Source organism: Solanum dulcamara, chromosome 4 (assembly GCF_947179165.1).
Source record: "Solanum dulcamara chromosome 4, daSolDulc1.2, whole genome shotgun sequence".
NCBI classification, from domain to species: domain Eukaryota; kingdom Viridiplantae; phylum Streptophyta; class Magnoliopsida; order Solanales; family Solanaceae; genus Solanum; species Solanum dulcamara.
The window spans coordinates 70,799,695-70,823,118 of NC_077240.1; the positions used below are offsets into that span (position 1 = coordinate 70,799,695).

The 23,424-nt window shown below is 33.8% G+C and overlaps 1 protein-coding gene and 1 non-coding gene across 2 annotated transcripts; one reads left to right on the plus strand and one right to left on the minus strand.

Annotated features, from left to right (window-relative positions):
- Window positions 1–9,266: 9,266 nt before the first annotated feature.
- Window positions 9,267–9,349, plus strand: TRNAL-UAA (transfer RNA leucine (anticodon UAA)). Its single transcript has one exon. It is a non-coding gene; the product is annotated as a tRNA-Leu (tRNA).
- Window positions 9,350–20,796: 11,447 nt separating this feature from the next.
- Window positions 20,797–22,961, minus strand: LOC129885065 (LRR receptor-like serine/threonine-protein kinase FLS2). Its single transcript, XM_055959285.1, has 2 exons — window positions 22,863–22,961; window positions 20,797–22,084 (listed from the first exon to the last, which is right to left on the minus strand). The coding sequence occupies exon 2, from the start codon at window positions 22,076–22,078 to the stop codon at window positions 21,023–21,025; it is 1,056 nt and encodes a 351-aa protein (XP_055815260.1). The 5' UTR covers window positions 22,079–22,084; window positions 22,863–22,961; the 3' UTR covers window positions 20,797–21,022.
- Between the last annotated feature and the right edge of the window lie 463 nt (window positions 22,962–23,424).

Sequence of the window (23,424 nt, forward strand, 5' to 3'; positions counted from 1 at the left end):
GAGAGGACATCATAGAATAAGAGTCGTTATCAACTTCAAAACATCATACATCTATGTCCAAGCATACCTCTACTACATACTTGGCGGGGGCTAAGATATTCCCTAGCTCACCCTTATATAAATCAAAATAAGTACCGTGATAAGAACCCAAAAGTCTTTACATGACAAAGCTAGAAAGGAAAGGAATATTGTTCTCAAAACATGGGAACTCACCAATAAAGTAGCCTTCAATGTAATCAACTAGTCACGTGGAGGTGAATGCGGAGCAACACCAGTCCCTACATGGTGATATCATGTAGGCAAAAGAGTATGCGTTAGTTCTTTGAATGTACTAAGTATGTACGCATGCAATTCAATAAAAACTTTAAGGCATTTTAAGATAAGATACATAAATGGATACATGCATGAGAAATCAACATAAGTAACATTAAAATGTTCATTTTGTGGAAAGATGACCATAATCGATATTTAAGACCATGCGAGCTATTATATGGAATCCAACATAATATCTTACATTGGAATGAGGAGACTACTTTCTGGGTAGAACTCCGTCAACTTCATTAATTTCTTTAGCATTTAGGGCTATTCATAGATCCACTAGCCTAAGCCTACAAGGGCTCCTATGTTGACGCACATTTAATGAGACAAGGGTTCCTACTAGGATTCCCTTATCGAATCCCACCTCAATGCCCCATTCGGTGCTAAGTTAAATCCCACGGAATAGTTTAATAACATAAGAACACAATTATTTACATATCTTTAAATCATCAAACATCATTTGGTAGAATAGCTCATTAAAATCTTTATTAATTTAAATATATGAGAATTGTCCTTATCACATAAAAAATCCTTCATTCATATCATTTCATCATTTTTTCATTTCATAAGACTCTCTTTGATCATAGACATTTGCTTTCATAAATATTTATTTTGGAGTCAAAGCTTTCAACTCAATCTTCATTGAAACATAGTGAAACTAGGCGGGTTCTATTCAATCAACTTTCATATCATTTAAATCAATGCTAGCATGCATGAGAATAATAGAATGCATCAATTGAGACATCTATAAAACAACCCACCAATACACTTTAAAACTCTTTTCATGCCTTCATATAAGAACATTTGATGAATCAATCATCTTATGAAATTTAGTCAATATAAACTAAGATAGATAAATAAACTTCAAGTATTCAATAATTTATACATTTCAAATCATAATATGAAAACCCATAAAATTCATCATTTGAAATTGAAAAATTGAGTTTAGAAAAATACTTGGGCTCTATGAGTGGAAGAACCCATGAATGTGACCCACATACCTTGGAGAATAAAGCCCTAATGCAGCTTTGTAAATGGAGACTTGAAGGTCTTTGAAGTGGAACCCTAGACTCGGAAGATAAAACCCTTGGGATAATTGAGAGGAGAGAATTTTGTATTTTTGAGTCTAACTGTGAGAATGAGGGGTTTGGGATAGTTTAAGGCCTTTAGATAGGGTCAATTCAGTCCCCAAAATAACCACACTTTGATGAAAAAACTCTAAAAAAGATTGAAATGCCCTTTAAAAATCTATCCGGACACCTATGGATGGTCCTTACGACTCGTACAACTTTCTATAAGTCGTAGAAAGGACTCATCCTACAGGGTCTGAGAAAGATCCTGGGGAGTGACCTTCAGAAGTTTCTCTATGACTCATGTCTACGAGTTGTAGACATTTTTACAAATCGTCAAAGGGACTTGTCTTGCAGGTCTGAGATACCTTGAGGATTGATATCTGATCTTCTTCTACGTCTTATTTCTATGAGTCGTTGACTTGATGGTGAGTCGTAGACTCGAGTCGTTCTGCAGGATTTGGAAATCCTGCAACTTAAAGATTTTGAAGTTTCTTGACGAGTCATTTCTATGACTGGTCTAAAATTCTACGAGTCATCATATGGAGTTGTAGACCCCCCTCAAACTTAACCAATTTTCCACCTTCTGAACCACTCCTATGATTCACAAGTCCCTATGAGTTGTAGATTGACTCGTAAAACCTGAAATCAGTTCCTTTTTCCCAAAATTTTCCCTCATTACGATTCTTCAATCTATGGGGTCTAACAATATCTCCCCCTTGTTAATATTCATCCTCAAATGAGAATCATTAGCATAGAAAAGACACGACACGAGGACTAGCAACCCAACATGAATATAATGACACTTTGAAATGCATAGAACATGAGATCTTTAAACTTAGCATAAAACATGACTTTAAAATTTCAACTTCATGAACATGCATGCATATGAAAACTTAGAAAAATCTCATAGGAGTCTTAAACGTTTGAGCATGAATGAGTTAGTACCTTAGGTTTAAGTAGAATGAAAGAGATGAGGGTATCACTTCATCATATCCTTTTTCGCTTCCCATGTAGCGCTTTCAACTTATTGATTCCTCCAAAGGACTTTGACGGATGCAACTTATTTGTTCCTTAATAACTTACTGGTCCAAAACTTCAACCGAGACCTCTTCATAGGTCACCTTTTCTTCAACATTCACTAATTTCAATGGTACAATGGAATTACGATCACCCACACATTTCCTCAACATAGACACATGGAATATCGAATAAAAATGGTCATTTCCAATGGCAACTCCAACTCTTAAGCAACCTTTCCAACACGTCTCAAGATTCTAGAGGGCCCTATGTACCTAGAGCTCAATTTCCCTTTCTTACCAAACCTAAATACCCCTTCATGGATAAAGGGTGAAACCTTCAAGTAAACCCAATCATCCACATTAAATTCAAGAACCCTTCTCCTAGTATTGGAATAGGGCTTTTGGCGACTTTGATCCATATTCAACCTTTCTCTAATGACTCTCACTTTCTCTAAAGCATCAAGCACAAAATTGGGATCCAACAAGGTCATATCATCCACTTTGAACCAACTAATCGGAGACCTACATCATCTCCCATACAAAACATCAAACGGTGCCATCTCAATACTTGAGTGGTAGTTATTATTATAGGCGAACTCATTAAGCGGTAGATGGTCATACCAACTCCCTTTGAACTCCAATACATAATTTCTTAGAATATCCTCTAGTGTTTGAATTATTCGTTCGGCTTACCCATCGATTTGAGGATGGAATGCGGTGCTTAACTTCATCTTGGTACCAAGACTCCTTTGAAATGATCTCCATAATGAGAAGTTAATTAGGCATCACAATCCAAAATATTGCACAACGGCACACCATGAAACCTTACCAATCCCCGAATATACAACTTAGAATAATCTTCGGCACTAAAAGAAGTCTTGACCGGTAGAAAATGAGCTGACTATGTCATTCTATCAACTATCACCCAAATCGAGTCATGATGTTTTCAAGTATGAGACAAACGCACTACAAAATCCATGTTCATATATTCCCACTTCCAAGTGGGGATTTCAATGTCTTGTGCTAAGACACCCGGCCTTTGATGTTCGTCCTTAACTTATTGGCAATTTAGGTATTCAGCCACAAACCTTGCTATATCTTTTTTCATGCCACCCCAGCAGTAAAGCTCTTTTAAGTCTTGATACATTTTTGCCGAATCAGGATGAATAAAGTATGAAAATTATGAGCCTCCTTCAAGATCAAACCCGTTAGGCTATCAACATTTGGAACACATAAACGACCTTGGTAGTGTGGTACCCCATCTCCCTCATGTGAAAAAACCTCTGCTTTCTTTTCCTTCACCAACTTCTTTAGCTCCACAAATGTCGGGTCAAGGTCTTGTTTTGACTTAACATCCACCATCAAAGATGATTCGGATCTATTATGAATAATCATACCACCATCATTGAAACCACTCAATTTTACCCCTAATCTAGCTAGCCGGTAAACATCCTTCACCTATTCCCTTTTTCCTTCATCAACATGAGCCACACTCCCCATAGATACTCTACTAAGCGCATCAGTAATAACATTGGAATTACCCGAATGGTAATACACACTCATGTCATAGTCCTTGAAGAGTTTAAGCCACCCCATTTTCCTTAGATTGAGGTCCTTTTGAGTGAACACATATTGGAGACTCTTGTGATCGGTAAACACATCCACATGTAACCCATAGATGTAATGCTGCCAAATCTTTAAGAAATACATAATGGCCACCAAATCAAGATCATGGGTAGGGTAGTTACGTTCATGCACTTTCAATTGTCTAAAAGCATAGGTTATAACCTTGTCATTTTGTATCAAGACACAACTCAAACCAATCTTTGAAGCATCACAATACACCACGAAGCTTTCTAAGCCTTCTGGTAGTCAAAATAGGATGGAGGTAACTCGATCTTTCAAAGTTTGGAGAATCCTCTCACACTCGTCCGTCCATAGGAACTTTGCCTTCTTTTAAGTCAATTTCATCATAGTATATGAGATGGAAGAGAACCTTTTGACAAACCTTCTATAGTACCTGGCTAGACCTAAAAAGTTCTTAACGTCTAAAGGAGACAATGGTCTAGGCCAATTCCTCACCGCCTTCATTTTCTTAGGATCAGCCTTGATCCCATTATAGGACACTATGTGACCATGGAATGCCACCTCTTTTAACCAAAATTCACATTTGCTAAACTTGGCAAACAATTGTTTATCTCTCATAGTTTGAAGCACAAATCTCAACTGATCTTTATGCTCTTCCTCACCCCGAGAGCAAATCAAGATGTCGTCAATAAACACTACCACAAAAGTATGAAGGTAGGGTTTGAAAACCCTAGTTATTGGGTTCATAAACACCGCCGATGCATTCTTCAACCCAAACAATATCACTACAAACTCAAAATGACCATACCTTGTTCAAAATGCCATCATGGGAATGTCACACTCCCTTACCCTCAATTGATGATAGCCGGACCAGAGGTCAATCTTAGAGAAGTGACTTTCCCCTTGCAATGGGTCAAATAGATCATTGATCCTAGGAATTGGATATTTATTCTTAATGGTCACCTTGTTTAATTGCAGTAGTCTATGCACATCCAAAGCAACCCATCTTTCTTTCTCACAAATAACACGGGAGCACCCCATGGTGAAATGCTTGGTCTTATGAACCCTTTTTCTAACAAGTCCTTTAATTTTTTCTTCAACTCCTTTAATTCTATCAGGGCCATTCGATAAGCAGGAATAGATATAGGTTGGGTATTGGGGAGAAAATCAATTTGATTGACTAGTTGAGCACCTGTTTCCTCATATCCTCCTCCTTGTTATCCAGATAGGTTTGAGCGCCCTTTTAGGCCTTGTTGTTGAATTAGAGAAGTAGATTTGAGACTTAGGTCTTGGTTAGAGGCTAGTTTAATGCGTTAGTCCTGTTTTTATGCTCTATAGGGTAGGGTGCTTATGATGTTATTATTATATGTGATTGTGCGTGTTGTTTGGATGCTGGTGATGACATGCATTGCATTAGAACCTTGTTTACTCATGGATGTAGTCGACCCCGGTGTATGCATTGGTTCTTGGCATTGATTTGAGGAAGCTGGGTTGTAACCCAAACTATTTTATACGGATTTCTAAATGGGGATCGTACTACCTTGATTACTATTATTTACAGTGGACCAGAGGCATTGAGGATGCACTCATTTTCCTATATTGGTTTAGTCAGAGAGAGTTCCTGACCCTTTCTATACTAATTTGACTATTTCTCTTCGGTCACCGTGATGGAGCAAATTCTAAATAGTCGGATATACAGATTGATACTTATATTGATATAGGAGCTAGATCGGGACTAGAAAAGTATGTAGTAGCATTTTCAAGCCCCCTCATATGATCCAGAGAGGCCCATGGGTCCTACTTCCTCGTTGGGACTGGAAGTAGGTATATATATCTTGGTATGAGGCACTTTGCACTGATGGTACTACTGGTTTTATTGCATAACTCTCATTCATATATGCATTGCCTATCACCGGCATAGTTGTTCATACTTATCGATAGTATGGGATGCTGTGTGGGTTTATCTATTGGTGAGTGTGCCTAGGTGAGTGAACCTCCTAGGCACACAAGGGCTCGGGAGGTCTTGTCTGACTATTTGTGAACTTGTGGCTTTATAAAAGGCGGTCTTTTGTTAGAAGGTAGTTACCACCCTTTTTATTATTTATCTAACCTTTTTGTGCAGGGATATAGTACATACGGTCCTTTGGAGATTTGTGTGATATCTGTGTTTACTTCTGTTAGTAGGTTGTCACTTAGTTTTTCTCTTTCATAGTGTGTTATCGTATTTTGGTTCTAGGTTGGTGCCACCAGGTACGTCCTTTGTTTCCTTGATTGTTCCCTATCTTCTTACTTCCTTGTATCATATGCTTTCTTATTGTAGAATTTTATATTATTCTTGATATTTAATTATGATATATACTCTTTGCTTACATATTCTGTATACTTTATTTTTGGAGCTCAGTCGGCAGATGCCTGTTGAGTGCCACTTATGGCTGGATATGTGAAACTTTTGGGAGTTGACTTAGTAAGAGAATCTGAAGAAAAGGTAAGGGGTACTTAGACCAAGCTTTTGGCAGTCGAGAGTAGAAAAAAGAATATGCGGATCACAAGGTAAGGGACACGAAGTTTCAGGTTGGTGAGCAAGTTCTATTGAAGGTATCACCTATGAAAGGAGTCATGACATTTGGAAAGAAGGATAAGCTTAGCCCTCGCTACATTGGTCCATTTGATATTCTTGACAGTGTTGGATCAATGGCTTACAAGTTGTCTCTACTGCCTAGCTTATCTGGAGTCCATCCAGTGTTCCATATGTCCATGTTTAAGAGGTACCATGGGATTGAGGAGGAACTGATTAAAATTATTGCTCGTGATGTCTGGAAGTTGAGAACTAAATATATAAAATCAATAAAGGTACATTGAAAGCATCGTCCAGTTGAGGAAGCCATATAAAAACTGAGAAGGACATGCAGGACAAGTACCCTCACATGTTTGAGGATTCAAGTATTGCTCTTTTCTTGACTTAGTCTAGTTTTCTTGTTTGATCGCTTGAGGATGAGTTATGGGTCAATTGATGTCTATTGAAATGATCCCTCCAATCATTATGGGTTAACCAATGGTGAAAGAATTTGGGCGAGAAAACGTTTTAGGTAGTTTTCAGGCAAAATCTGAGTAAAGTGAGGTCTAGGATGATCTGAGAATGAATTGGGGTTAATGTCTAAGTGTGGATAGTATTTTCTAATACCTAAGGCGTTAAGGAGTCTTTAAGACTTTTCAGAATTAAAATCGGGTAAGTAGAACTCCTGATATCGAACTGGACGTGAAAGAAATATTTTAGAATGTCAATGTTCGAGGGTGTGTTGAAAAATGGAGGCTTAAGGGAGAAATTTCAAGTTTCTATCTTTGTCCAAGTTGCCATAGTGGATGGAATCCCGATATGACAGGGATACTATAGCGGATTGGTGGCCTCTATAGCGGTTACTAGCAGATTTAATATAGAAAAGTCTCAAAACCATTTTTATTTCTTCAACTTTATTCTTGGGAGAGAAAGAGGTGACTTAGGAATATTTTCTTCAGTTTTCCATCAATTTCTTCGATAAAGGTAAGTTATTTACTCCCCTAACTTATAATTCGATTATTCGACCTTACAATCTACGTGATTATCTTAAGGGGGGTGGGGGGTGACCTGAACTAATGATGGAAAAATCCCTACTTGGTTGAGATGATCATGAAAATTAGCCAAGGATCAGGATTTAAGTATAATTCGGGTATATTAGGCCATTTATCATTGAATTGTATATTTGTATACAAAGGGGAAGGACTAGATTCTTTAGAGCATTTAGGCTTGATTTGATGTAGGTGATGATTTTTTTTCCTGTTTATGTTATATGTACTTGTTAACTACTTCATTAGTAATGCATGCATGATATATGATTAGGGAAAAATATAGAACATGAGTTGAAATTACAATTGTGGTCAATTGCATGCAATAAATGTTCTTACTTTGTTGTACAAGTGTGATTGCTATTTCATTGTGGTTGTGATTGTGATATGTGATTTCATAGTTAGATCGGATACCACACCAGTATATTTAAATTGGGTACCACGATAATACATTTGGACTAAGTATCGTGTCGGTACACTAACAAATGTTTGGGATTGGGTACTATGTCGGTACATTAAAAGTTTATGTGTTGGTTCCATGAGATAACCAGATTGGTTATTGTACTGTGATTGATCATGCTCATTGTGTATACTAATTCAACGTAAGGATTGGGAGCCCGGGTGTTCTAATATTGTGATCTAATTGTGTATTATTTGTTTTACTAAGTTGTAGTTACCTGTTCATATTTCGTATAACTGGAACAAGCCGTGTGATCCAACCAGTACAATGCGTTTGTGTATTAGTTCTGCATTTGTTCTTTATTTGTTGGCTTTTGAGACCTCAAATGTGAGACTCATATCACTCGTATCCAAGGGTGAGCTTCTTCGTTTAGGCTGTCGTGGATTCCTTAGTTCTTTGTCCATCATTTCAGACACATATTTTAGATCGATTATGTTTCTTGCTTGGTATTGCATCCCGTTATTTCTACTTAGTTAGAGTTTTTTTACAGTGACTTTCAGATTCTAGGGGGTTATCTTCCATAATAACTTTTATAATATTGATTGAGTTTATGAGAATTCAATTTTTACTTATTTTTAAAAACTGTCTTTTTAGTGTTTTGTACCAGTGTACTTATTGATCATTTTTATAGATTAAGTTGGGGTGGTAATGGTTCTCCTAGTAGAGAGTTAGAGTGGGTGCCACTCATAACGGATCTGAGTTGTGACAGTACCCCATATACCACACTTTTTAATCAAATTACCCAAATATATTTTTTTACCAAAACAAGTATATCTACTATATATCTACTAACTAGTAACTAATCTCGTTATTATTTAATCTCTTTATTATATAATCTTCACATTACAATCCTAATACTTGTTTTATACTACCGGCTTATAAATTAGATCTACAACTCTTTTTGATTAGTTAAGTAATATTAATAATTTGATAGATTGCATATTGTTTGAAAAACCAACGACAATATTCAATTTTAATCATAATGAACTCTAGTTTGTAAAATAAAATGTATTCGTAAATTCCCTTTTTTTTTCTTGAAAAGTTTGTCTCAAAAACCTAATTATATTTCAGAAACATATTTATTTGGAAGTGCGTAGTGAAATATACCATTACCTAAAATTCATTCAAAAAGGAATATTTATTTTCTCGAAAAACAAGCTATGAAAAATAGCTCAATATAATGAATGGGAGAGTTCATTGAGAATTAAAGCTGGTTTGCCCGAGAGGTTAAGGGGGAAGACTTAAGATCTTCTGCACATAAGTGCGCGTGGGTTCGAACCCCACAGCCAGCATTTTATTATTTTTTATTTTGCCCGTCATCGACCATTATTGTTAGGATTTATTTTACATAACTGTACTGACCAAGAAACATTCAACTAAAATGGCCGTATGTATAAATAATGTATCAATTTTTGAAAGATAAATATATAATTTAAATAAATAAGAGATAAGTATCAAAAACACATTTGAACTATTCATTTTTTTTAGTTTCATACCTAAACTACTGAGAGAGTGAGTTTCATACCTAAACTATTCATTTTTTTTATTTTCATATTAGTTAAAAGTTAAAGATTAAAGTATTTCTATCCCAAAGAGAGTAGAGAGAGTATATTACATACACTACTAAGGTGTGTTTCTCAAACTAATAAGTGATAGTTTAGGTATGAAACTCACACTTCCAATAATTTAGATATAAAACTCAGAAAAAAATAGTTTAAATGTGTTTTTGATACTTATCTCAATAAATAATGGTGCATATTTTGTCCCACTCAACTGGACATACTACTAATATTATATTATTTTAGTTAAGAGATTGCAGACTTATGTTGTTCAAACAAAATATATATATATATAAGAGGGAGTTTCATGGCTAAAGTAGGCAGCAAGTTAACATGCCTGCTTTGGCCATTTTAGGACATTTTGATCATTTTATTTATTAAATGCAGTTTTTGATTGTTCTCTAGAATACATTGTATCAATTTTTTTATGTTGACTATTATATCTTTGTGCACTAAAAATGACTAAGCATGAAAAAGTGACACGTTATAATTCTGTGACGATTGTGTCATGTATCAGCACGCAGCCCATTTGCTCCTTTGCATTTCCTAAGTTGGTCCTACTTTAATCATTTTGTGTTCTCATTAACTCATTAATATATGTCTCTCTATTTTTTTTTGGCTGACTAAAATTTATCAACAAAATTTCAAATAAGTAAATAAATAAATCATCAAAATAATTAAAAGTTATTTAAATAATTGGTTAGAATTATATCGATACTATAAATATTATAAATTATGATAACTAATAACTTAAAATATTTTAACACATAAAAAATTTCATTGACTCTTGAAATTATATCGGTATCACATAAAATGGAGCAAAAAAAGTAATATGTATTATTTGAAAACAACGTAAACAATACAGTAAGTCTCAATAATTAACAACTTGAAATATTCAAAAAGATATAAAAAATTAGGTGACTCTTAAAATTCTATATGTACCATATAAATTGGGACAAATGAGTAATATATATTATTTGAAAATTATGTAAAAAATCTTATAAATCATAATAATTAAAATTTAAAATATTTAAAAGAAATAGAAAAAGTTCGATTGACTCTCAAAATTCTGTAACTACCACATAAATTGAAACATGGGATTAACATATATTATTCAAAAATTATGTAAAAAAGTACTATAAATCACAATAAGTAATAATTTAAAATATATAAATAATATTAAAATTTGATTGACCTTTCAAATTTTATATGTGTCACATGAATTGAAATAGAAAAATAATACATATTGGGTCCGTGCTAGCACAAGCTACAATATCTAGTTTATTTTAGGAAAAATTATCTAAATACACAACTTATTTTAACATATTCTCTAGAATTTCCTACCATTTGAAAAAATTACAAAAATCTTTACTTTTTCTTACTTTATGATATATCATTGTACGCGATGTATCGGTCGAATACATCATTTATGTAATGTACCAGGACGTCGGATATATCACTTTACACGATGAATCAATCGGATATACTTTAGGTAATGTATCAGGACGTACGTGATGTATCCAAATCCACCCAAAAAAAAGGAATTTTGAATAATTTTTAAAAGAGTAGAGATAAAATGTAATTGGGAAAAATCATTATGGGATTTAGGTAAAATTTACATTATTTTATAACGTCTATAAAAAAAAAAACTAATATATTGTGAAGAACAAAGGACTCATGAATCCACAAGCCAACTGTCAAGGTTTGACTTGTGAGATAGACAAAATGCACTTCGCCCACAATAATTTTGGGATCATTCTCTATAATAAATGTTAATTGAATTATTTTTGAATAGAAATTTTAATTCAAGAGATTTTATTTAGTTTTTTTTATTATTTTTATGCGCGTGATAGTAGATTAGCACTAGTATATAGTTAATTTTTTAAAATAATATATATTTTTCCCATTTATTTTATAAGTGGGAACATTGACTAGTCACAAAATTTAACCAAAAAAGCTATATTTTTATCAATTTGTCGTTTAGACACGATGTCATTTCTCTAACTACAAAAACACATAACAAGGCTCCAGGAGGCGATGGCTTCAATGCTTTATTTTATAAGAAGGCATGGCCTATAGTGGGTAAGGAGATCACTCAAGCTGTGGTAAAGTTTTTTGATGCTGGAGTAATGTGTAAAGCTATAAATTGTGCTCTTATCACTCTGGTTCCAAAGATTCAGCACCCACAATCTGTGAAAGAGTATAGGTCAATATCCTGCTGCACCATATTGTACAAAATTATATCCAAGATCTTAACCATAAGAATGCAAGCTGTGGTGGATAAACTAATAGATGCTAGTCAAGCAGCCTTTGTACCAGGGAGGGTTATTGTGGATAACATCTTACTTAGTCATGAATTGGTGAAAGGATATGGCAGGAAAGGTATATCTCTTAGAAGTATGATGAAGATTGACATGCAGAAGGCATATGATTCTATTGAGTGGCCTTTTGTAGAGCAAATTTTGAGATATTTAAACTTTCCAACAAAATTTATTAACTGGATTATGGCTTGCCTTACAACTGTGTCCTATTCTATACTAATCAATGGTGTACCTACTCCTCCATTTGTAGCCAAGAAAGGTTTAAGCAAGGGGACCCTTTGTCCCCATATTTGTTTGTACTGAGCATGGAGTGCTTGACCATACTTCTGAAGAACTTGAAGGGGAACAATGATTTTAAATATCATCCCAAATGCTCTAAGGTAAGCATAGTCCAGCTGGGATTTGTTGATGACCTATTACTATTTAGGAGGGGAGATGCCATTTCTTTTCAGATACTGTTTGATATAGTTCAGGAATTCTCCAAGGCTTCAGGATTGATAGAAAACACTAGTAAAAGTTCCATATACTTTGGAGGAGTACCCATCACCGTCCAAGCTCAAATAATGGCATATACAGGATTCACCAGAGGGGAGCTACCTTTTAGATATCTTGGGGTACCCCTGAGTACCAGAAGATTATCTATTGCACAATGTGAGCCATTGCTGGAAATGATATTAGGCAGGATCTCTTCAGGGAAATCAAAGTTTCTATCCTATGCAGGAAGAGGGCAACTGATAAGGAGTGTTCTGATATCAATGCAAACATATTGGTCCCAAATATTCATACAACCAAAGAAGATATCACAATTGATTGAACAGATGTGTAAAAGATTCTTATGGACTGGAAAGTCAGAGGTAACAAAGAAAGCATTAGTAGCATGGAGTAGACTTTGTCTATCACGACTCGAAATCGGGTGTGATGGCACTCGCCTAATCCACCAAAACGAGTCAGCCTAAGAGTAAACAATTTAAAGTAATCGAAAATAAAAGCGGAATTATAAAGTCATGATATAAATAAGGATAAGCGAAAATTAAATTCTAAACTACCCAAGACTTGGTGTCACATGTACAAGCCACTATTTCAACAGAAATAAAGAGATACAAATATATATATATATATATATATATATATATATATATATATATATATATATGTATATATATAGTCTTAGTTCCAAAGTAGAATTAAACATAAGGTAAGGGACGACGAGAGTCCGTCGAAGAGGACAAATTACTACATCTCAAATGTCTAGAAGCTCGGATCGGTCAAAGAGTACTATGAGCAGGAGATGTCGGGCTCAGATCCTACATAAATATAGAAGCAAGGGGTGAGCACCAATAACATGGTACTCAGCAAAATGGAAACTATACCCTAAGTAAAGCAATGTGGAACATAGGTACTCCTGACATCCCAAGCATAATCCCCAACAACTACACACCTGCACTCAGACAACCTAATCTATACAGTTTATATCACAATTGCATTAGGATACTAGACAGTCCACAATAGAAGGCACAAATACATTCTCATCACTATACTCAGGCAAACACGTACAATCTCATATCATAATCAATCACAGGAATAAATGAATTGAAATGCATTGTCAAATATCGTGATGCATGTTTGTTCTACAATACACATCCGCTAATCACCTCAGACTGGAACCCATGGGAGCCTCACATAGACCATGTATCCGCCGAAAATGACCTCGGCCTATACCTTCCGAAAGAGACCTCGGCCATAATATCCTCCGAAAAAGACCTTGGCCGTCAAAAGAAACCTCGGCAAATCACCTCAACCGGTAGAAACCTCGATCCCAATATCTAGTACCTTACTCATATTATTTTTTAGTCATCACAGATACAATATATGCACAATTAAAGAGTGAAGCAAGATAAATATTCATAATGGTGTCATATAAACTACAATCATACAATAGATCACAATCCCGAAATCCATAACACGTAGACGATTAATCTCTATTCAAATCCACTATCACCCTTCAACTCATATAACTCAATTCAATATAATGACCCAACACACCCTAATCCCCTCATATAGAAAATACAAGGTTCAACATACTTAACAAAGGTTAGAATTCCACTTGTCTTAGCCAAAAAGTCACGAACAATTCAAAATTATTGCTTTTCCTCTCTGATGATACTCCAAATCACCACAATCTAATCAAATATAAACTCATAATCACATTTCAAATCTATTGACACTAACATCAAGGAATTCGAGTGAAAATGGTAAAATGATCAAAAATCTCATATCAAAAATCAAACTCGGAATTTGATTATTTTTAGATAAAAATGTTCCTCAAGTAATCAGGAATCTACTGGTGAAATCCATTTCAAAAATGGAGTTAAATGAGTTGAAAATCATTAAAAAACTAAATTTGCATTGTTCTTGAAAAAACCCAATTCCTCTAACTCAAAATCACCAATTTCATGTTGAAAAATCCAAATAAGTAATGGGTAATCAAGAAAATTGGTTAGAATAGTTTACCCAATAGTTTCTCAGTGAGAAACCCCTTCCAAATCGCCTATCCAAAGATTGAAAACTCAAAAATTGATGAAAAATGACTTAAACCCCGAATTTACACTGTTCAAACAACTTTTGTTCTCCGCGAACACGGAGGCAGCAGGGACAACACTCCGCTTACCCAGACTTTCCTCCGTGAATGCGGAGAAGAAACCTGTCACACTCTTCGAACGCAGACCTTCCTTCGCGAACACGGAGAAGGAAACCATTAGCCTCCGCGAACATGGAGAAGGCATCGCAATCGCGGAGAAAGATCTCCCAGGCACCAGATAACAGATTTTCTACAAGTCTCAAAGTAACGGAATAGACCTTCAGAATTCGTTCGGAACCCCGTATATACAAATCATATATGCAACCCACTAAATTTGACATTACGGACTCAATGGAACTATCAAAATTCTAATTTGAGGTCTCCTTGACCCGAAATCTAATAGGTCGCAACTAAACTAGTTTTGGCACTTGAAATACCCACAATATTCTTGGACTTCTAAAAATTATAACGAAGCCATTTCAAGCATTAGAATTACCTCCCGAAACCGTCGAAACCATCAGAAACCCAATCCGAGCACCCGAACCCCAAATGTTGACCAAAGTCAAACTTAGATCAAACTTTAACTCAATTTCCAACTTCGGACCTGAATTCCACGTTTTAACTCCAAATCTGATTCCGACAACTCTCCTAAACCAATTTCCACAATCCAGAACTAATGGAATTGAAGAAATTTCATTTCGAGACTAGAAACTCCAAATGATTTCGAAACTCAAAATTTGACAACTTAAGCCTTTGAAACTCACTTTCTTAGCAAAACCTCCACTTTTCACAAGCTTTCCAAAAACCAACTTTTAAACCCAATCTAAAATGACTCGGAGCAACTGACGAGAGGAGTAAAATGGTAATTTTATCAAAAATATCGAAAATGACCTTACGGGTCATTACATTGTCAGCCTCAATCAGCAGGGGGTCTGAATATGATTGACATGGAAACATGGAAGAAAGCTGCAATCAAAATATTAACTATTATGGAATATGTGTACAAAGAAAGATAAACTATGGATCAAATAGATACATGCATATTATGTGAATTGTATATGCATATGGGAAGTAGAACCAAAACAAGCATCCTGGGTGATTCAAAAGATATTCAACGCAAAAAAATACTTTATAGAGGCTAGCATGCCTGTGGAGACAATACATACAATGCCCAGTTTGAGCATTAAAAGCATCTATCAAAAAATTACAAGGATATTTTGAAAAGATTAGCTGGAAAGGAGTGATATGTGGTAATCAAGGTGCACCAAAATGGATTTTTATATTGAGATTAGCAGCAGTGGGAAGATTATACACCTGTGAAAGATTGGTTAAGTGGGGACTGGACATAAACTTACAATGTCGACTCTGCAATAGTTGTCCTGAATCTATTCAATATCTATTCTTTGGCTGCAACTACATTGGACAACTATGGTCTAGGCTTCAAATGGATACACATCCAATGATCATGTATGGAATGGGAGGAAGAACTCAAATGGGCAGAGAGGTGATGTAAAGGAAGAAGTACTCGGGCAGAGGTGTACAAGATAGCATTAGCTGCAGCAGTCTATTTTATCTGGAAGGAGCGAAATCAACGAATATTCCAACAAAAGAACAGAAGCATTGATGACATTATAAAACACATTGCTCAGGAAGTCTACTTCAGAGAACATTTGAAACCTCAGAATAGGCTATATATACAAAGGTTTAGATGTTATCCATTGCCTATATTAGTAGAGGATGATAGATGTTTAGATAGCCAGGAGCTGGGAATGTCCAAGCCTGCTTGTCAGATTGAAATTGAGCTGTAATTCTTACTTGGTGATAAAATTACTTTATTTATCAAAAAAAACACTATCATAGTTGTGCATTAATTATGCAGATAAACAAATATATACTAATTAATTAGCTAACATAGGTGCTAGCGGTGTTCCTCTGACGAGCGGTATGTTTTGGCGGCATCATCTACAAACACGTAAATGCACAAATTAGGAAAGAACTTTAATAGAGTTAAACTCTATCGCACGAACTCAGAATATGAAGAATAAAACAATTTCTAATGTCATATAACCTCCTAGTTATAAGTGTGGTGTACTTCACACCCATAAACAAGACTCTACTAGACACGGCTTCATAGACACTCTAGGACTTTTGAACTCTATTCTTTGATACCAAGTTTGTCACATTCAGAGAGGGTATCCTAGACATGGCCGGCACTCGGAGACCATCGCTTTCCCCAAGCGAAAAACTTGGTCTGATCACTCATTCAATCACTCAGCAGAAAACCTATATATTCCAAAAAAGACATTCAAGTGGGCTAACAATTGATATTCAATGAAGTAATAGTTTAAATAAACAATGTTAAAAGTCAACTCAAACCTCATAGGTAGTAGTTTTTTGCAAAAAAGACTAAAAAGGAAACATCAACTTCAATCTACTCAGTCTATGTCTATGAAGCCTCTATCAACTATCAGAAAGGTATAGAGACAAGCTCATGACTACCTCAAAGAACTACTCAACAATAACAAATAAAGTAAATATGATTCCTCCCAAAGTAAGGAGATCTCACCAATATCAGGAAGGAAATGGATCTTCAACGAATAAACAAATATATACTAGTTAATTAGCTAACATAGTTATAGTTTGAATTAATTATGGCTCGTGATAAATATGTAGCTGTAATTACAGTTTAAGTTTTGTATAATTCACACGATTTATACAAACATTGTGCGTGAATCAAATAGTATAGCAAAATATACAAACACTACAAATTGTATAGCGGATTATACAAACGTTGTGCATGAATTTTCTAGTGAAATATACAAACATTATACAAAAACTGTGAATTGTATAGCGAATTATACAAACGTATACAAATGATGCATGAATTATACAAACATTCCTATAACTATTGCTACAAATTGTAATTAACAAACTATAGCTATGGAGCATAATTAAGATATTTTTGAGTGGCTATATGCGAAAATTCCCCTTAAAAATAATTAAAAATAATTAGAAAAGGTTAGGCAAATGCAGAAATGCAGAAACATCAAAAAACTGTGAATGGGCCCACAAATAAGGAATAGTATCCAGTAAAATTTTACTAAATTAATATAGGTGGAACCATGGAATATTATTTTTTAGAGGTATTATTTAATTTATAAATTAATATTTTTTTAATTTAAAGAGTGTTTTAAGATTCAAAGAAGTTTAATTTTGATATACAAGACATGACGACGAAATTGGAATCCATAAGAAAAAAACGTCATTTTTAATGAACCCATTTGGTGAAAATGTCATTCTTGAATTTGAGGTATGATTAAGATCTCAGTTACCGCGATAAAATGAACGTCAATAACCTGTTGGATTATCTGCAGTAGCGGAGCCAGGATTTTTGCTCTGGGGTTCAAAATATAAAGAAGAAACTCAGGAGCAATGCAAGTGCGCGTAGTATCCCCCTCGGCATGCTCTTTGTACAAACAACCATGGATATTTTATTGGTTCATAAAAGTAAACACCAAATTAATCAAAGATACCGAGAATAAACATAAGTTGATAAAAAGAATTTTAGTGGAACAGTTGTATTATATTATTACGTAAGTTAATTTCTAAAACACGTGAAAATTAAAGGATGAAAAGGGGAGTGAGAAGGGGAAGCAAAATATTTACCTTAACCCACTAAATTTAACCTATCTTATCATACCACATTAAACATTTCTTCCTACTTTTACCCTACTCTATCGAGCATTCTTAAAATTACTTGTGCTTTTTATACTTTTATTTTGTACTATTTTACTTTATTTTGCACTTTTTAAAAATTTTAAATTAGTATTCATCTAATCACACGTTACTATGTCGTCAAGATTCTCTAAAAGTTTGTGTGAATAGAGTTATTAAATAAATGGCATTGTCAATTTTTTTAGTTCATATAGTTCAATTTACTAGTTAGTCATCATTTGGAAAAAAAAGACAAATGAGGAATAAATCAATTAAGTTTAGTTTATATCTCTCTAAAATAGTAAAGAAATTTCATGAATTCTATTAAATTGATATTGTTAAAAGGATGCTGACGATTTTTAAGTTTCTTCATTTAATTACATCTAATTTACCTTATTTTTTTAAAAAAAATATATATTTCTATCTCAATTTTAAGTTTTATATAATTAATCATTTTTAAAGAGTTTATTTAAGCTAGTACATGAAAAAAGAGTTACATTGAAATAAAATGAATAATAGATATAAGAAGAATAAAAAATATAAATAAAAAGAATGTATCTAATAAATTTAAACAAAGATAAATTAAAAAAAAAAATGGCATAAAAGAGAAAAATATAGAAAAAGGAAAAGAAGATCCAAGCTCAAAAGTTGAGCCCAAGTAAATTTTTACTACGAGACTTTTCATTTTCCAAAGCATAAAAAGGAGGAAAAGACTTCTTGTGCGTGAGATGAACTCTAGGGGCAATTCTTGAACCCCTTATTCACTAAGCTAAGCTTTTTACTTTTTTTAGGGGGCTCATTTTAATATATATTCACAAAATTAGAATTTTCCTTATATATATAGTGTGATTTTTCGATGAAGGAGGTTCGGGTGAACTCGTTGCGCTCCATCTAGATCCACCCCTGATTACCCGAGTGAAAATGATATATGTTCAGAGGTCTTGAGGTTAAAAAAAATTGTGGATACCATTGGAAAAACAATGTTGATGATGAGGTTGAAGATGATACAATACCTTTGGAGCCAGTTATGCATAAGGAAACACTTATCACATCTAGAACTTTTCACAATTTTATGGTAGAGTTCGAAAAGATAACATCGAAACTTTTGGATGCAATAAGAAAAGTTAGAGATGAAATTCAACTAGATTTAAACTATAACAAAATACAATAGAATCACATTTCACTAAGAGCCCGTTTGGATGGGCTTAAAAAAAGTAACTTTTATGTATGAAGTGCTTTTAGAATTTTGAAGTGCTGAAAGTTATTTTTATAAATAAGCAGTTGATTGTTTGGATAAAAGTGCTTATATTGAAAATAAGTGTTTGAATTTTATGGTTAAAAGAATAAAAATGATAGTTTGGGAATTTAGTTAAAATATAAGGGATATAAAAATAATTTCCATGGTCAAACAAAATGGCTTTAAGCACTTAGAAAAAAAAAGGTTAGAAATCCTAACTTTTCATTTTTGACTGACTTTAAGAACTTTATGACTTAAAGTTAGAATTAGACAAACACGTCCAAAAGCTAAAAAGAGGCTTATAAGTTGGTTTGACCAACTTAAAGCCCATCCAAACAGGCTCTAAATTGTCTTAGATATATTTGTACTTTTATAGAATTATTAATTTATAATATGAATGAGATCATATATTTATAAAGGGGTTTTCTGAAAATATATTATCTTATTATCCTATTAAAATGAATGATTTTTTCTATTAGCTCAAGTCAGAATTGGAGGAAAATATTATCTTAAAGAAATTATTAATTTATCGAACATTAATTTAGTGAGATTTTACTGTACCTCTTTTCGGAGATACACAAAAAATTAAGCAAATATTAGCTCCTTTTTTGGTCCAGCAGTTGAACGGTACACTAACATCATTCACTTGGTAATCTAAAACAGATACTCTTTTAGTCCTCCTTTTTCCTAAAAAGTTTTCATTACGTTTTTCATTTTAGCAATTCACAGCACCAATATTATTTTCTGAATAGGGAAAGGGAATTATACCACTGTTTCTCACTATCCCTTTAATTCCCTCCATACAGATCTCAAAATTTTATATTGAAAACAAACAAAAACAAAATATTGCTTATTGCACATTATACTAAGATGAAAATTATTTAAAGTATCAATTTTATGACGAAATAGTTGAATAACTCCTATATTAGTAATTAAAATATCATAAAGAATAGATACAGTGTATTAAAAGTGATATTCGAAAAATATTATATATGAGGTAAGAAAAATTAATATAAAATATAGAAGGATAATATATTTATTAATTAAAGAAATGAGATTTTTAATACCTAAGCATTCATACGTTAAAACGATGTCGAATAAAGAAATTTACCTTATCAAAAATATATACTTGCTATATATTTATGTGTTAAAGTTGTTGGTTCATGTTAATTTCTAGTATAAGGTGTATTACCTCAGTAAATAAGATGAATATTGAAATTTCGTTTTAAAAGATCTTAACAAGATATTTTTTAATATCTTCGTGCATTGCGCAGGTACGTATATACTAATAAGAAATTAAAATTAAAGAGTTCTCAAATATAAGAACGAAGAAAGTACTTTATCTCTTAGATTTTTTCATACTTGCCAGTCATTCTGGCAAGTTAGAGTCTCAAGTAACATAGAGATAAGTAAAAGCATGTTTTTTTTTTTTGTAGACATACATAAAATTTCAAATCCCCTTAGCATAAGATAAATATAGGTTTGAATCCCAACTGAGGCATTTTTTGGATTTTCTTGAATCTCGTTATCAGAATTTCAGGCTCCGTCACTGTAACTTAGACTCTGTGTACTCCAATGGGAAGAACGGCTGTACGTTTGAATGGTACATCGACGTTTAGAAGGTACTTGAATGAAGAAAGACATTCAGGCAATGGTCCATGGATCTTGTTTTGAGAAACATATAGGACACTTAGTGTAGTAAGTCCACAAATTGATGTTGGCAACTTATCAACTGACAAGTTGTTGTTATTGACCTTCAATATTTGCAAGTTCTTTATGTTTCCCAAACAAGAAGGAATTGGCCCTGTCAGTTGATTATTTGACACAGAAATTTCTGTAAGTGTTGTCAAGTAGCCAATTGAATCAGGTATAACTCCAGTGAGTCTATTGTTGTCAAGAGCCAAATTTCTAATTAAAGGCCATTGGGCAGGACTCGAAGGCAATTGTATTTCTCCCACTAGTTGATTTTTTTCTATGTTGATATAGAAAATGGAATGTAGTTTTGTAATTGAAGCTGGGATTGTTCCGGTTAACGAATTGTTAGACAAGAAAAGCTTTTGAAGTGCTTGTAAATTCCCAATATTTTCCGATATCCCCCCGGTCAAGTGATTATTTGCAAGATTCAAGATTGTCAGAGACGTCAAATTTGTGAATACCGACTTTGGAATTGTACCAGAGATTTGATTGGTTTCTAAATTAAGGTCTTTGAGATTCTTGAGAAGCCCAATGGACTCAGGAATTTGTCCTGTTAATCCAACTAGTTTGTTAAGATCAAGAACTTGTAGTGAAGTGAGAAGTGAAATTGAAGGGGATATTGAACCACTCATTGTGCTTGACACAAACTTGGGAGATTCATCATCACCATCGACATAGTGACCAGGTAGATAGATTTCTACAACTCTGTTAGTTGTAGAGTTGCAAGAAATGCCTGGCCAACTGCAACAATCTTGGCCTATCCATTTGCTTAGTCTTCCAGAAGTGTCAGAATGTATGCCAGCTTTGAACTCATTGAGACCCTTGAGATCATCAGGGTGGCATGCCTTGCTTGCACTAATATTGGTGATCATAAGAGAAACCATTGCTAGGAAACAAATAAATTTATAAGATGCCATTTTGGTCTGCACAAAAAAAAAAGGATGATTAGGTCAATAATAGATTCATAACATGGTAGCTCGGTGCATTAAGTATCTCGTGTTGTCAAACAAATTACTATAACGGCATATTATAAAACACAATTCAAACACAATATTATGACTCCCCTTAGTAAGTTTTTCATTATTTTTATATATTTTTATAATTGCCTAGAACTACTAAAGGTTGAAATAACAACACTAACATATTCAGCATAATTCTATAAAATATGATTTGAAGTGAATAGTATGTACGCATACATTATCCCTACCTTATGTAGATAAAAAAATTATTTTTAATTGACCCTCGATTCTAGAAAAATAATTCAAAACAATTTAAGCAACAAAAAGTACTCAAGTACAAAAGGCATGACCAATGAATTGCCATTTGTCATGGACGATATCACAAGTGTTAACCAACTAGTGTCGTTGAATTTCATTTTTGGAGAATATCATTAGATCCATTCTAGACTATTTTTTTTATTTTATTAACATATTGGTCGATGAAGCATCTAAAAATCACAATTTTAAGAAGATATTCAAACTGTTGACCTTCGGGCCCTTCCCCGGACCCTGCGCATAGCGGGAACTTAAGTGCACTAGGCTGTCCTTATTCAAACTGTTGACCTTAACTAGATAAGTGATGCCAGGGCAGAGTCAGATGAGTGCAAGGGGGTTACATTGAATCCCTTAAACGGAAAATTATATGGTATATACATATATGAATTCATGAATAAAGGAACAATAAACAGCTTGAAGGAATTACCAAATGTTTATGTTCCTTGAAAAGTCCGATGACACCCTGTGTTAAAGGTTTTTCGGTGATACCTACTTAGGTTAGAAATATTTAACAATTTGTGTTAAGAATTTAAGGTAATACCTATTTGGGTTTATAAACATAATGTTGACATTCGATATTTAAAGACTAACATATTGTTGCAAATTTGTGGTAATGCAAAAATAGTTGAGGAAGCTAAGATACAAACCGCACACACAATTAAATTACAAAGGTAGTTCTATTGAATATTTGATATCCATTCATGTACAACAACCTTGATTTTTTTCTACTTTTTATTTTTGGTTACGGGAGGGGTGGGATGCTCAATTACCTTCTAAACACAATAATTTAGACTTTGTAAGATTAATATGAATTTTTTTTGAAGCTCTCCTTTTTTTTTTAGAAGAAAGTAACATACTCAAAATAAAAGAACACAAGTAAAACAAAAGAATATAAGCATATGAATAAGGAGTTATTCTCTTTGGATAACAAAGTTGATTCACTTAGGAGGAAGCTCACAGGTTGCAGAGTCTTCGACCGTGAATGAGTG